The sequence below is a fragment of the Mobula birostris genome, chromosome 6 (assembly GCF_030028105.1).
Source record: "Mobula birostris isolate sMobBir1 chromosome 6, sMobBir1.hap1, whole genome shotgun sequence".
NCBI lineage: Eukaryota > Metazoa > Chordata > Chondrichthyes > Myliobatiformes > Myliobatidae > Mobula > Mobula birostris.
In genome coordinates this window covers 707250-723093 of record NC_092375.1, presented here as the reverse complement: position 1 = coordinate 723093, position 15844 = coordinate 707250, and the positions used below count along the sequence as shown (strand labels likewise).

Here is a 15844-nt window from a genome sequence, read left to right as displayed (position 1 = left end):
CCCGGAGGGGAAGGCCCCAAATCCTTGGCTTTGCCTATTGCCTGTTGCCAGGGCCAAGGTCGAAGCGCTTGGCAGAGATGGTGCTCGGTGTCGGAGAGCTGGTCGGGGGCTCGGAGTTTTCCGGAGTCAGACTGTGGTTGGATGCTTCCAGGATGCTGCATCGGCAAGTTTGTGGCGCTGGAGGTTCACCATCTGCGTGAGATGATGGGACCTTCAAGAGAGTTTTGAGACTTTTTTACCGTGCCCATGGTCTGTTCTTTATCAAATTACGGTATTGCTTTGCACTGTCGTAACTATATGTTATAATTATGTGGTTTTTGTCAGTTTTTCAGTTGGTTTGTCATGTGTTTCTGTGATATCATTCTGGAGAAACATTGTATCATTTCTTAACGCATGCATTACTAAATGACAATAAAAGAGGACTGCGTGTCCTCAGAATCTAAATCTAAAAAAAAGATACAACGTTCCTCCAGAATGATATCACAAGAAAACACAGGACAAACCAAGACTAAAACTGACAAAACCACATAATTATAACATACAGTTACAACAGTGCAAAGCAATACTGTAATTTGATAAAGAGCAGACCATGGGCACGGTAAAAAAAAACTCTCAAAGTCCCGATAGACTCATCATCCCACACAGGCAGCAGAAGGGAGGAACTCTCCCCGCCTTGACTCTCTAAGCGCCGCTAACTCACCGATACAGCACCATTGGAAGCACCCGACCGCAGCAGACTCTGAGGTGTATAAGATGATGAGGGGCATTGACTGTGCGGATAGGCAGAGGATTTTTTCCAGAGCGGAAATGGTTAACATGAGGGGGCATAGTTTTAAGGTGCTTGGAAATAGGTACCGAGGGATGTCAGGGGTAAGTTTTTCACACAGAGAGTGGTGGGTGTGTGGACTGCACTGCTGGCGGCGATGGTGCAATCGGATACAATAGGCTAACTTTGAGGAGATGAGAAAGGATTTAGAAGGAGTGGATTGGGGCAATTTATTTCATGGGAAGAATATAATAGAGAAATGGAGGTTATTTAAAGGTGAAATTTTGAGGGTACAAAATCTTTATGTTCCTGTTAGGTTGAAAGGAAAGGTTAAAAGTTTGATAGAGCCATGGTTTTCAAGGGATATTGGAAACTTGGTTCGGAAAAAGAGAGATATCTACAATAAATATAGGCAGCATGGAGTAAATGAGGTGCTCAAGGAATATAAAGAATGTAAAAGGAATCTTAAGAAGGAAATTAGAAAAGCTAAAAGAAGATACGAGGTTGCTTTGGCAAGTAATGTGAAAATAAATCCCAAGGGGTTCTACAGTCATATTAATAGCAAAAGGATAGTGAGGGATAAAATTGGTCCCTTAGAGAATCAGGGTGGACAGCAATGTGTGGGGCCAAAAGAGATGGGGGAGATTCTGAACAATTTCTTTTCTTCGGTGTTCACTGAGGAGAAGGATACTGAATTCTGTAAGATAAGGGAAACAGGTAGGGAAGTTATGGAAACTATGATGATTAAAGAAGAGGAAGTACTGGCGCTTTTAAAGAATATAAAAGTGGATAAGTCTCCGGGTCCTGACAGGATATTCCCTAGGACCTTGAGGGAGGTTAGTGTGGAAAAAGCAGGAGCTCTGACAGAAATATTTCAAATGTCATCAGAAACGAGGATGGTGCTGGAGAATTGGCGTATTGCTCATGTTGTTCCATTGTTTAAAAAGGGTTCTTAGAGTAAACCTAGCAATTATCCGCCTGTGAGTTTGATGTCAGTGGTGGGTAAATTGATGGAAAGTATTCTTACAGATGGTATATATAATTATCTGGATAGACAGGGACTGATTAGGAACAGTCAACATGAATTTGTGTGTGGAAGGTCATGTTCGACAAATCCTATTGAATTTTTTGAAGCGGTTACTAGGAAAGTTGACGAGGGTAAAGCGGTGGATGTTGTCTATGTGGACTTCAGTAAGGCCTTTGACAAAGTTCCAAACGGAAGGTTAGTTAGGAAGGTTCAATCATTAGGTATTAATATTGAAGTAGTAAAATGGATTCAGCAGTGGCTGGATGGGAGACGCCAGAGAGTAGTGGTGGATAACTGTTTGTCAGATTTGAGGCTGGTGACTAGTGGTGTGCCTCAGGGATCTGTACTGGGTCCAATGTTGTTTGTCATGTACATTAATGATCTGGATAATGGGGTGGTAAATTGGATGAGTAAGTATGTAGATGATTCTAAGATAGGTGGAGTTGTGGATAATGAAGTAGATTTTCAAAGCTTGCAGAGAGATTTAGGCCAGTTAGAAGAGTGGGCTGAAAGATGGCAGATGGAGTTTAATGCTGATAAATGTGAGGTGCTACATTTTGGTAGGATAATCAAAATAGGACATATATGGTAAATGGTAGGGCAATGAAGAATGCAGTGGAACAGAGTGATCTAGGAATAATGGTTCTTAGTTCCCTGAAGGTGGAATCTCATGTGGATAGGGTGGTAAAGAAAGCTTTTGGCATGCTGGCCTTTATAAATCAGAGCATTGAGTATAGGAGTTGGGATGTAATGTTGAAATTGTACAAGGCATTGGTAAGGCCAAATTTGGAGTATTGTGTACATTTTTGGTCACCGAATTATAGGAAAGATGTCAACAAAATAGAGAGAGTACAAAGAAGATTTACTAGAATGTTACCTGGGTTTCATCACTTAAGTTACAGAGAAAGGTTGAACAAGTTGGGTCTTTATTCTTTGGAGCATAGAAGGTTGAGGGGGGACTTGATAGAGGTATTTGAAATCATGAGGTGGGTAGATAGAGCTGACGTGGATAGGCTTTTTCCATTGAGAGTGGGGGAGATTCAAACAAAAGGACATGAGTGGAGAGTTAAAGTGCAAAAATTTAGGGGTAACATGAGGGGGAACTTCTTTACTCAGAGAGTGGTAGCTGTGTGGAACGAGCTTCCAGCATAAGTGGTTGAGGCAGGTTCGATGTTGTCGTTTAAAGTTAAATTGGACAGCTATATGGACAGGAAAGGAATGGAGGGTTATGGGCTGAGTGCAGGTCAGTGGGACTAGGTGAGAGTAAAAGTTCGGCACGGACTAGAAGGGCTGAGATGGCCTGTTTCCATGCTGTAATTATTATATGGTTATATATCTGATCCCTGCAGAAAGCAGAGAGGGGTGGAGAGGGAAAGATCGGTCCCTCCGCGACTCCCTTATCCACACATCCATCCCCAAGGATCTCCCATCCGGCACTTATCCCTGTAAGCATAAGTGCTACACTTGTCCCTACACCTCCTCTCTTGCCACCATTCAGGGCCCAAAACAGTCCTTCCAGGTGAGGCAACACTTCACTTGTGAGTCTGTTGGGGTCATCTATTGCATCCGGTGCTTCCGGTGTGGCCTCCTCTACGTCGGTGAAACCCGACGCAGATTGGGGGACTGCTTCGTCGAGCACCTCCACTCCGTTCGCCACAACAGACAGGATCTCCCGGTAGCCACCCACTTCAACTCTGCTTCCCATTCCCATTCAGATATGTCCATACATGGCCTCCTCTACTGCCATGATAAGGCTAAACTCAGGTTGGAGGAGCAACACCTCATATACCGTCTAGGTTATCTCCAGCCCCTTGGTATGAACATAGAATTCTCCAACTTCCGGTAATTCCCTCCCCCTCCCTTCCTCTATCCCTATTTCACTCTGTCCCCTCTCCCAGCTGCCTATCACCTCCCTCATGGTTCCGCCTCCTTCTTCTACTACCCATTGTTTTCCTACCTATGACGTCCTTCCTTCCCCTCCCCCACCCCTTTGTCTTTCAAATTACTGGTCTTTCAACTGAACCTACAAGCATTCTTCAAATCCTTCCCCCTCCTTCTTTGCTTAGTCCTGACGAAGGGTTCCGTCCCGAAACATCAACTGATCGTTTCAACTGATGTTGCCCGACCTGATGAGGTCCTCCAGCGTGCTGCGAGTGTTACATCCATCATCTACTTGTAAAGCTGCTGGCTTATCCTCAGCTCCATCATCCTGGTTCCCAACCCCCTGCCATATTAGCGTAAACCATTCTTAACAGTTCTAGTAAAGATGCGCGGAAGAATATTTGTCCCCCTCGGATTCAAGTGCCTTTCGTACAAGTCCCATCTGCTCAGAAGAGGTCCCAGTTATCTGGAAATCTGAATTCCCTGCCCCCTGCTCCAATTATTTAGCCACACATTTATCTGCCACCTTATTCTGTTCCATAGTGGAAACCATAGAAAGGGTGTAGAGGAGATTTACAAGGATGTTGCCTGGATTGGGGAGCATGCCTTGTGAGAAAAGGTTGAGCGAACTCGGCCTTTTCTCCTTGGAGTGACGGAGGATGAGAGGTGACCTGAGAGAGGTGTATAAGATGATGAGAAGCATTGATTGTGTGGATAGTCAGAGGCCTTTTCCCAGGGCTGAGATGGCTAGCACGAGAGGGCACAGTTTGAAGGTGCTTGGAAGTAGTTACAGAGGAGATATCAGGTTAAGTTTTTTTACGCAGAGTGGTGAGTGCATAAAAAATGGGCTGCCGGTGACGGTGGTGGAGGTGGAAACGATAGGGTCTTTTAAGAGACTCCTGGACAGGTACATGGAGCTCAGAAAAATAGAGGGCTATGGGTAACCCTGGGTAATTTCCAAGATAAGGACATGTTCGGCACAGCTTTGTGGGCTGAAGCGCCTGTATTGTGCTGTAGGTTTTCATTGTTTCTATGTTTCTGTTTCCTATCCTCACTGTTGCTTGGCACGGGAAGCAATCCCGAAATTACTACCTTTGAAGTCCTGCTTCTCAGCTTCCTGTATTCTTTTTTTCAGGGCCTCCTCCCTTTTTCTTCCTATGTCATTAGTACCAATATGTACTACGACTTCTGGCTGCTCATCCTCTCTTTTCAGGGTATTGTGGACGCCTCCAGAAACATCTCGGACCCTGGCACCTGGGAGGCAAACTACCATCTGTGTTTCCTTTTCGTGTCCACACAATCGCCTATCTGCTCTTCTGACTATAGTCAGTGCCAGAGGCATAGCTGCTGTTGCTTCCCCCGGGTAGGTCATCCCACCCAATAGTACTCAAAATGGAGTACTTATTGTTGAGGGAGACAGCCATAGAAACCATAGAAACTACAGCACAGAAACAGGCCTTTTGGCCCTTCTTGGCTGTGCTGAACCATTTTCTGCCTAGTCCCACTGACCTGCACACGGACCATATCCCTCCATACACCTCCCATCCAAGTATCTGTCCAATTTATTCTTAAATGTTAATAAAGAACCCGCATTTACCACCTCATCTGGCAGCTCATTCCATACTCCCACCACTCTCTGTGTGAAGAAGCCCCCACTAATGTTCCCTTTAAACTTTTCCCCCCTCACCCTTAACCCCTATCCTCTGTTTTTTTTCTCCCCTTGCCTCAGTGGAAAAAGCCTGCTTGCATTCTCTCTATCTATACCCATTATAATTTTATATACCTCTATCAAATCTCCCCTCATTCTTCTACGCTCCAGGGAATAAAGTCCTAACCTATTCAACCTTTCTCTGTAACTGAGTTTCTCAAGTCCCAGCAACAACCTTGTAAAACTTCTCTGCACTCTTTCAACCTTATTAATATCCTTCCTGTAATTTGGTGACCAAAACTGAACACAATACTCCAGATTCGGCCTCACCAATGCCTTATACAACCTCATCATAACATTCCAGCTCTTATACTCAATACTTTGATTAATAAAGGCCAATGTACCAAAAGCTCAATGTACCAAAAGCACTCTTTACAACCCTATCTACCTGTGATGCTACTTTTAGGGAATTTTGTATCTGTATTCCCAGATCCCCCTGTTCCACTGCATCTCTCAGTACCTTACCATTAACCCTGTATGTTCTACCTTGGTTTGTCCTTCCAACATGCAATACCTCACACTTGTCTGTATTAAACTCCATCTGCCATTTTCAGCCCATTTTTCCAGCTGGTCCAAGTCCCTCTGCAGGCTCTGAAAACTTTCCTCACTATCTACTCCACAGGGGTGCTCTCCACTATCTGACATTTCCCTTTCCCTCTCCTTTAGCCTTGGGGTGACTACCTCACTGTAGTTCTTGTCTATCACTGCTTCACTTTCTTTAACAAGCTGAAGGTCATTAAGCTGCAGCTCAAGTTCCCGAACATGGACTCTAAGGCACTACATCTCGATGCACCTGGCGCAGATGTGGCCACTGGGGAGCCTGGAAGTCTCCTGGAAATGCCACATTTGACACTCAGAACAGAACATTGGCTCTGTAGACATTACCCTATTCTCTCTAGAGTTAATTCAGAATAAGAAATAAGGAATGAACTTACCTAGCCTTCGCCTGTTATTGCTAAACCCTTACTACTCTGACTCAAGACTACTCTGACTATGCCTGCTGCCATGATGACCGTTCCGCTAGGCGGTACCTCTCTTTTATAGAGACTGGGTTTTTTAAAGCTTTTTGTCGGACCTGCGTGGGAATGCTCCTGTTGCATCTGTGCAGTACTCCAATCAACTTTCAATACAAAGTATATCCTTTGATGTTAAACTCCCAACCAAGACCTTATTTCAGTCATGACTCAGTGGTGCCCACGTCATACCAATCTGTAATTACGCCAGAGTTTGTCCACCTTATTCCAAATGCTATGCACATTTAAATACAGCCGCTTCAGTCCCGCAATCTTTGCCCTTATGAATTTTGCTATACAGATCACACATTTGCTGGAACAGAACCGAATGATCTAAAAATATGAAGCCCACCCTCATGTACCGACCATTTATCCAAGTGTTAAACTGTATGATATTCCTATTTCTGCACACATTTGCACTTGGCATGGTAGCAATCCTGAGATCACAACCCTGGAAGTTCTGTGCCTAACTTAGCACCTAACTCCCTGAACTCATTTTGCAGGACCTCACCACCTATCCTCCCTATGTCATTGGTACCTACATGGACCTCTGACTGCTCACCTTTCCACTTAAGAATGTTGTGGACTCTATCTGAGATGTCTCTGATCTTGGTTGACAACAAACCATCCAGTTATCTTGTTCTCATCCGCAGAAGCTCCTTTCTGTTCCCCTAACCAACGAATCCCTTATTACTACAGGTTGACTCTTCTACCCACTTCCTTTCTGAGACACCTGACAGCTGTGACTTTCCTCTGCTAGGTCATTGTCCCCTAACAGTACCTAAAGTGGTATGCCTGTTTTGAGGGGATCAGCCACAGGAGTACTCTGCACTGGCTGCCTAAGCCCTTTCCCCTTCCTGATGATTACCCAATTACCTGCGTCCTGCACCTTCGGTGTAACTACAGTGGCATGAAAAAGTTTGGGCACCCCTGGTCAATAGCTAAGCTAGTAAAAGATTACCTGATTTCCAAAAGGCATAACGTTAACGATGACACATTTCTCTACTATTTTAAGCAAGATTACTTTTTTATTTCCATCTTACAGTTTCAAAATAACAAAAAAGGAAAAGGGACCGAAGCAAAAGTTTGGGCACCTTGCATGGTCAGTACTTAGTAACACACCCTTTGGCAAGTATCACAGCTTGTAAACGTGTTCTGTAGCCAGTTAAGAGTCTTTCAATTCTTGTTTGGGGGATTTTTTGCCCATTCTTCCTTGCAAAAAGCTTCTGTAAGATTCTTGGGCCATCTTGTATGCACTGCTCTTTTGAGGTCTATCCACAGATTTTCGATGTTTAGGTCGGGGGACTGTGATGGCCATGGCAAAACCTTCAGCTTGTGCCTCTTGAGGTAGTCCATTGTGGATTTTGAGGTGTGCTTAGGATCATTACCCTGTTGTAGAAGCCATCCTCTTTTCATCTTCAGCTTTTTTACAGACGGTGTGATGTTTGCTTCCAGAATTTGCTGGTATTTAATTGAGTTCATTCTTCCCTCTACCAGTGAAATGTTCCCCATGCTACTGGCTGCAATACAAGCCCAAAGCATGATTGATCCACCCCCATGCTTAACAGTTGGAGAGGTGTTCTTTTCATGAAATTCTGAACCTTTTTTTCTCCAAACATACCTTTGCTCATTGCGACCAAAAAGTTCTATTTAAACTTCATCAGTCCACAGGACTTGTTTCCAAAATGCATCAGGCTTGTTTAGATGTTCCTTTGCAAACTTCTGACGCTGAATTTTGTGGTTAGGATGCAGGGAAGGTTTTCTTCTGATGACTCTTCCATGAAGGTAATGTTTGTGCAGGTGTTGCTGCACAGTAGAAGAGTTCACCACCACTCCAGAGTCTGCTAAATCTTCCTGAAGGTCTTTTGCAGTCAAACGGGGGTTTTGATTTGCCTTTCTAGCAATCCTACAAGCAGTTCTCTTGGAAAGTTTTCTTGGTCTACCAGACCTCAACTTGACCTCCACCGTTCCTGTTAACTGCCATTTCTTAATTACATTACGAACTGAGGAAACGGCTACCTGAAAATGCTTTGTTATCTTCTTATAGCCTTCTCCTACTTTGTGGGCATCATTTATTTTAATTTTCAGGGTGCTAGGCAGCTACTTAAAGGAGCCCATGGCTGCTGATTGTTGGGACAAGGTTTGAGGAGTCAGGGTATTTATAAAGCTTTGAAATTTGCATCACCTGGTCTTTCCTAATGATGACTGTGAACAAGCCATAGCCCTAACAAGCTAATTAAGGTCTGAGACCTTGGTAAAACTTATCTGAGAGCTCAGATCTCTTGGGGAGCCCGAACTTTTGCATGGTGCTCTTTTCCTTTTTTTCACTCTAAAATTGTACAAAACAAAAATAATACACTAATCTTGCTTAAGATGTTGAAAAGAATGTTTCATCTTTAACTTCATGACTTTTGGAGACCAGTTCATCTTCTACTCACTTAACTATTCATAGTAACAGAAATTTTTACCGGGGTGCCCAAACTTTTGCATACCCCTGTATATATCCTGTCTATCAGCCCCTCAGCCTCCCAAATGCCCAAAGTTCATTTAGTTCCAGCTCTAACTCCTTAACATGGTCTGTTAGAAGCTGCAGCTGGATATACTTGTTGCAGGTGTATTCGTCAGGGAGACTGGAGCTTTCTCTGCCTTCCCACATCCCACAAGAGGAGCAGTCCAGCATCGTGTCTGGAATTCCCCACAGTGTGTAATAAGAAACACACTTCAATTCACCTCAAATGTGTAATTCACTTCAAGGTTGTGCGTTTAGATGTTCTTCTGCACACCACTGTTGTATCGTGTGATTATACTGTATGAGCTACGGTCACCTTGAACCAGTCTGATCATTCTCCTCTGACGTCTCTCATCAACAAGGCATTTTTGCTCAGAACTCCCGCTCACTGGATGGTGCTGGTGTACACCAGCAACTCTCTGAGGACTACAGGAATTTGTATCAGTTTTCCTTTGAACTTTTTTTGGCACCATTTTCTGTAAACTCTAGAGACTGATGTGCATGGAAATCCCGGTAGATCAGCAGTTTTTGAGATATTCAAACCACCCCATCTGACACCAACAATCATTCCATGGTCAAAGTCACTTAGATCACATTTCTTCCCCCATTCTGATACTTGGTCTGAACAACAACTGAATTTCTTGACCATGCCTGCACACTTCTATGCATTGAGCTGCTGCCACATGATTGGCTAATTAGATATGTGCATTAATAAGCACATGTATAGGTATAACTAATACAGTGACCACTGCCTGCATATAAATGACTTGCATGAATTTGCGGATGGGTGGGTTAGCAAGTTTGCAGATGATACAGAGAATTGTTCTATTGTGAATGGTGTGGAAGATTGGCAAAGGATACAGTAGGGTGAAGCTTAGTTGCAGATAGGAATAGAGCAATTGCAGCTGGAATTTAATCCAAACAAATATGAGGTGTTGCATTTTGGGAGGTCAAATGTAAAGGTAATATCCTTATCAGTGTTGGTGCACAGAGGGATCTTGGGCTCCAAGTCCATAACGCTCTGAAAGTGGCTCTACAGTTTGATGGGGTAAAGAAGACATATATCATGCTTGCCTTCATTAGTTGAGGCACTGAGTTTACGAGTCAGGAAGTTATGATGCAGGTTCATAAAACTCTGGTTAGGTCGCATTTGGAGTACTGCACTCAATTCTGTTTGCTCCACTATACAAAGGATATTCAGTCTTTGAAGAGGGTGCAAAGGAGGTTTACCAAAATGCTGCCTGGAATGGAGGGCATGTGGTAAGTGGAGAGGTTGGACAAATTTGGGTGTTTTCATTGGAGCTGTAGAGGTTGAGAGAAGACCTGATAGAAGTTTCTAAGATAATGAAGGCACAGATAGACAACTGATATCTCTTTCCTATGGCTGAAATGTTCATTAAGGTGAGAAGGGGATAGGTTCACAGGAATATTGCAGGACAAGTTTTGTTTTTACACAGAGAGTGTTGGTTGACTGGAATGTACTATAAGACCATGAGACATAGGCGCAGAATTAAGCCATTCAGTCCATTGAGTCTGTTCTGGCATTATTTATTATTGCTCTCAACCCTTTTCTTCTGCCTTCTCCCAGTAACCTTTGATGCCCTTATTAATCAAGAACCGATCAACCTCCATTTTAAATATATCCATGTACTGCCAGGAATACGCCTTCTTTATCATCCTATCAAATTGTACAGCCATTTTCAGTGAGGTATGAACTTGGAAACCAAGATCCCTCTGTATATCAGCACTGTTATGGGTTCTACCACCAACTTTACAGAAACGGGCATGAGTAATGTCATGAAACAAAGTCTGTTGCACATATCTCACAAAAATACAGGTGTAACTTGGACCCATATTGCTACACCTTTAGTCAGAACTCAGATTTCTGCAGTCTGATGGTTCTGATCTATATTTATGGAGATCCCCAATCAATGTTTGTAGATAAAGCACCTTAATAACTTCAAGGCATCCGTTAGTCTTGCAAGACCACGGATCTGCGCCTGGAAAGTCTTCACTCTCCAGGGCGCAGGCCTGGGCAAGGTTGTATGAAAGACCAGCAGTTGCCCATGCTGCAAGTCTCCCCTCTCCACGACACCAGTGTTGTCCAAGGGAAGGGCATTAGGACCCATACAGCTTGGCACCAGTGTCGTCGCAGAGCAATGTGTGATTAAGTGCCTTGCTCAAGGACACAACACATGTTGCCTTGGCTGGGGTTTGAACTCACGACCTTCAGGTCGCTAGTCCAATGACTTAACCACTTGGCCATGTGCCCACGTGGCCACCTTAATAACTAGCAGAAACCTAACACCACCAACACCAGTTAGCCTCTTCCTCCAGGCACAGCACCACCTAATTCTTTACAAGTGAATATGTTGGAAGACTTTCTGAAAAGTACAGTAGAGGTAATGACAGAAATTAATTATAAGCAGATGCTATTGTACCACATCTCACCAGATTATCAATCTCTGGGTCTTCACTGAAAAACGGCTTCCCTTCCTTTTCCTGTTTGCGAACAAAGTTTTCAATGTCCACATCAAAGCTTGCCGAGGTGATACATTCAGAACCTTGGGTCGACTGCTCACATTTTTCAAAAAGAAGAGCCAAGAGTGGGAACAGAGGATGTCTGCAAAGAAATAGAGTAAACATCAGCTGCGACAGCTAACCTGATGAAGGATCTCAGCCCAAAACATCAGCTGTTTATCCCTTTCCATAGATGCTTCCTGACCTGCTGAGTTCCTCCAGCATCTTGTAGATGGAATTTAATACAGGCAAATGTGAGGTAATGCAGTTTGGGAGAATTTACAAGGCAAGGATATGCATCATGAATGGTAGGGTCCTAAAGAGTATTGAGGGACAGAGGGACCTTGATGTACAAGTCCTTAGATCACCTATTCAGTTTCTATTTCCCTGCCAAACTAGTTCAAACACACTCCAACAGCACAAGCAGAATGTTTGACTGATGTGCTGAAGTATATTAAAGTAATGTAGAATAGCAGTGGAAAACCAGAGATGTGGTGTATTTGGATTTTCATAAGGCTTTTGACTGGAATTTGGTGTACAGAGCACGAGGGCAATATCCAGCTATAACATCAGAACTAATTGTGTGACAGGGAGTAAAGAGTGGGAATAAACAGGTCAAAGCTTGTGGCAAGTTACCACAGGGTCCCAGGCATTTTCACAATTTATGATCAAGCTAAATGGATGAACTGTGATATTTCCAAGTGTGCTGTTGATACAAACCTAGAGGGATTGTCAGCTGGGAAGAGGATGTAAAGAGGGTTCAAATGTATATTGACAAACCAATTGAGAAGGCAAAACCATGATAGCTATGGGAGAATGTAAAATCGTCCACTTGAGTACACAAGGCAGAACATAAGATAGTGCAGCAGAGGATTGGGTCCTAGAGCTCATCACATTTGCACTAACCACGGTGTAAATATAAACTAATTGTATCTTTATGCACATGGTCTTTATCCCTGGATTTCCTACTTGTTTATGTGTCTTTTTAACTGCTACTATCACATCTATAATGCTTTGAAAAAGTATTCGGCCCCAACCCTTTGTTCACGTAAAAGTATAGTACAACCAGGGATTTTGATCAATTTAACAGAGAATTTTTATTTGTGAATCACATGCTTTTTCACAGTAGAGCCCAAAAAATTGGGAAAATTGTAAAGCATGAAAAACTAAGAATCCAAATACTGAAATGTCAGCAGTTCAAAAGTATTCATCCCTCTTTGCTCAGTACTTAATTGAACCATCTCTCGCAGCTATTACAGCAAGCAGTCTTTTTGGATAAGTCTCTATTAGCTTTACACAGAGTGATGGAGCAAGATTTGCCCATTCTTCCTTGTAAAATTGCTCAAGCTGTGCCAGGTTAGTTGGGAAGCGGCAGTGGACACCATTCTTGAGGTCTTGCCAGAGGTGCTTGATCGAGTTAAGATCAGGAATCTGAATGGGCCACTCAAGGACATCAATTTTTTTCATTTGAAGCCACTCTATGGTTGCTCTAGCAGTGTGCTTTGGGTTCTTGTCCAACTGAAAGACGAACTTGAATTGAATTGAATTGACTTTATTTCTTAGATCCTTCACATACTTTACGTTATGTCTCCGTCAAAATGTACAATGTGCAGTATGCAATTTATAGTAATTTGTAATAAATAGTATGTACAACAGGACAGTCAATAAAGCATAGAAATACAATTGTATCAGCGTGAGTTCATCAGTCTGATGGCCTGGTGGAAGAAGCTGTCCCAGAGCCTGTTGGTCCTGGCTTTTATGCTGCGGTACTGTTTCCCGGATGGTAGCAGCTGGAACAGTTTGCAGTTGGGGTGACTCAGGTTCCCAAGATCCTTTGGGCCCTTTTTACACACCTGTCTCTGTAAATGTCCTGACAGTGGGAAGTTCACATCTACAGATGCACTGGGTTGTCTGCACCACTCTCTGCAGAGTCCTGTGATTGAGGAAAGTAGAGTTCCCATACCAGGCAGTGAAGCAGCCAGTCAGGATGCTCTCAGTTGTGCCCCTGTAGAAACTTTCTCACCGGTTTAAGCTTTCTCGGAGAGGCTACCAGGGGGATTCCATACTCAGGGGAACAGACAGGAGATTCTGTGAGCCTGACAGAGATACCCGCATGGTGTGTTGCCTCCCAGGTGCCAGGGTACGGGATGTCTCGGATCGGGTCCTGAATATTCTGAAGGGGGAGGGTGAGCAGCCAGTTGTCTTGGTACATGTTGGTCCCAATGACATAGATAGGATAAAGGAGGAGGTCCTGAAGAGAGATTTCCAGGAGTTAGGAAGGAAGCTGAGAAGCAGGACCTCCAGGGTAGTAATCTCGGGATTGCTACCTGTGCCACGTGCTAGCGAGGGCAAGAATAGTCGGATCATTCAGATGAATGCGTGGCTGAGAGACTGGTGTAGGGGGCAGGGCTTCAGATTCTTGGATAATTGGGATCTCTTCTGGGGGAAGTATGACCTGTTCAAAACGGACAGGTTACACCTGAACCCGAAGGGGACCAATATCCTGGTGGGAAAGTTTAATAGAGCTGTTAGGGAGGGTTTAAACTAATTTGGCAGGGGGATGGGAACCGGAATGATAGAGCGGAGGAAGGGGAAAACAGAAATAAATCTAAGATGGTGAGCGGTAAAGATGTCAGGAAAGACAGGAAGGTGATGGGGCAAATTTGTAGCCATTGGGATGAGTTGCAGTGCAATAAAGTTGCAGTGAAATCAAAGCAAAAAGTATCAAATACTGGTTTTAAGGTGTTGTACTTAAATGCACGCAGCATAAGGAATAAGGCAGATGATCTTGTTGTACAGCTACAGATTGGCAGGTATGATATTGTGGCCATCACTGAGACCTGGCTAAAGGATGCATGTCCCTGGGAGCTGAACGTCCAAGGATACACGGTGTATCGGAAGGATAGGAAGGTAGGCAGAGGGGGAGGCGTGGCTTTATTGGTAAGAAATGATATTAGAAAGAGGTGATATAGGATCGGAAGGTGCAGAATCTTTATGGGTTGAGCTAAGAAATAGCAGGGGTAAAAGGACCCTGATGGCAGTTATTTATAGGCCTCCAAACAGCTGCAGGGATGTGAACTACAAATTACAACTGGAAATAGAAAAGGCTTGTCAGAAGGGCAGTGTTATGATAATTGTGGGAGATTTTAACATGCGAGTAGATTGGGAAAATCAGGTCAGCACTGGATCTCAAGAGAGAGAATTTGTAGAATGTCTGTGAAATGGCTTTTTAGAACAGCTTGTTGTTGAGCCTGCTAGGGGATCGGCTGTACTGGATTGGGTATTGTGTAATGAACCGGAGGTGATTGGAGAGATTGAGGTGAAGGAACCCTTAGGAGACAGTGATCATAACATGATTGAGTTCACTGTGAAATTAGAAAAAGAGAAGCCGAAATCTGATGTGTCGGTATTTCAGTGGAGTAAAGGAAATTACAGTGGCATGAGAAAGGAACTGGCCAAAGATGACTGGAAAGAGACACTGGTGGGAAAGACAGCAGAGCAGCAGTGGCTGGAGTTTATGCAAGAAATGAGGAATGTGCAAGACAGGTATATTCCAAAAAAGAAGAAATTTTCGAGTAGAAAAAGGATGCAACCGTGGTTGACAAGAGAAGTCAAAGCCAAAGTTAAAGCAAAAGAGAGGGCATACAAGGAAGCAAAAATTAGTGGGAAGAGAGAGGATTGGGAAGTTTTTGAAACCTTACAAAAGGAAACCAAGAAGGTCATTAAGAGAGAAAAGATTAACTATGAAAGGAAGCTAGCAAATAATATCGAAGAGGATACTAAAAGCTTTTTCAAGTATATAAAGAGTAAAAGACAGGTGAGAGTAGATATAGGACCGATAGAAAATGATGCTGGAGAAATTGTAATGGGAGATGAGGAGATGGCAGAGGAACTGAACAAGTATTTTGCATCAGTCTTCACTGAGGAAGACAGCAGGATACCGGACACTCAAGGGTGGCAGGGAAGAGAAGTGTGCGCAGTCACAATTACGACAGAGAAAGTACTCAGGAAGCTGAATAGGCTAAAGGTAGATAAATCTCCTGGACCAGATGGAATGCACCCTCGTGTTCTGAAGGAAGCAGCTGTGGAGATTGCGGAGGCATTAGCGATGATCTTTCAAAAGTCGATAGATTCTGGCATGGTTCCGGAAGACTGGAAGATTGCAAATGTCACTCCGCTATTTAAGAAGGGGGCAAGGAAGCAAAAAGGAAATTATAGACCTGTTAGCTTGACATCTGTGGTTGGGAAGTTGTTGGAGTCGATTGTCAAGGATGAGGTTACAGAGTACCTGGAGGCATATGACAAGATAGGCAGCACTCAGCATGGAAGATCCTGCCTGACAAACCTATTACAATTTTTTGAGGAAATTACCAGTAGGCTGGACAAGGGAGATACATTGGATGTTGTATATTTGGATTTT

General features: G+C 43.6%; 1 protein-coding gene across 8 annotated transcripts in view; it reads right to left on the bottom strand.

Moving 5' to 3' along the window:
* Window positions 1–15844, bottom strand: part of pknox1.1 (pbx/knotted 1 homeobox 1.1) — a 292555-nt gene that overhangs the window by 141640 nt on the left and 135071 nt on the right. For all 8 annotated transcript variants that reach the window (XM_072259798.1, XM_072259800.1, XM_072259797.1 and 5 more), the window contains one exon: window positions 11356–11527. In XM_072259798.1, coding sequence (XP_072115899.1) covers window positions 11356–11527 — 172 coding nt within the window. The remainder of the gene's footprint in view (window positions 1–11355; window positions 11528–15844) is intronic.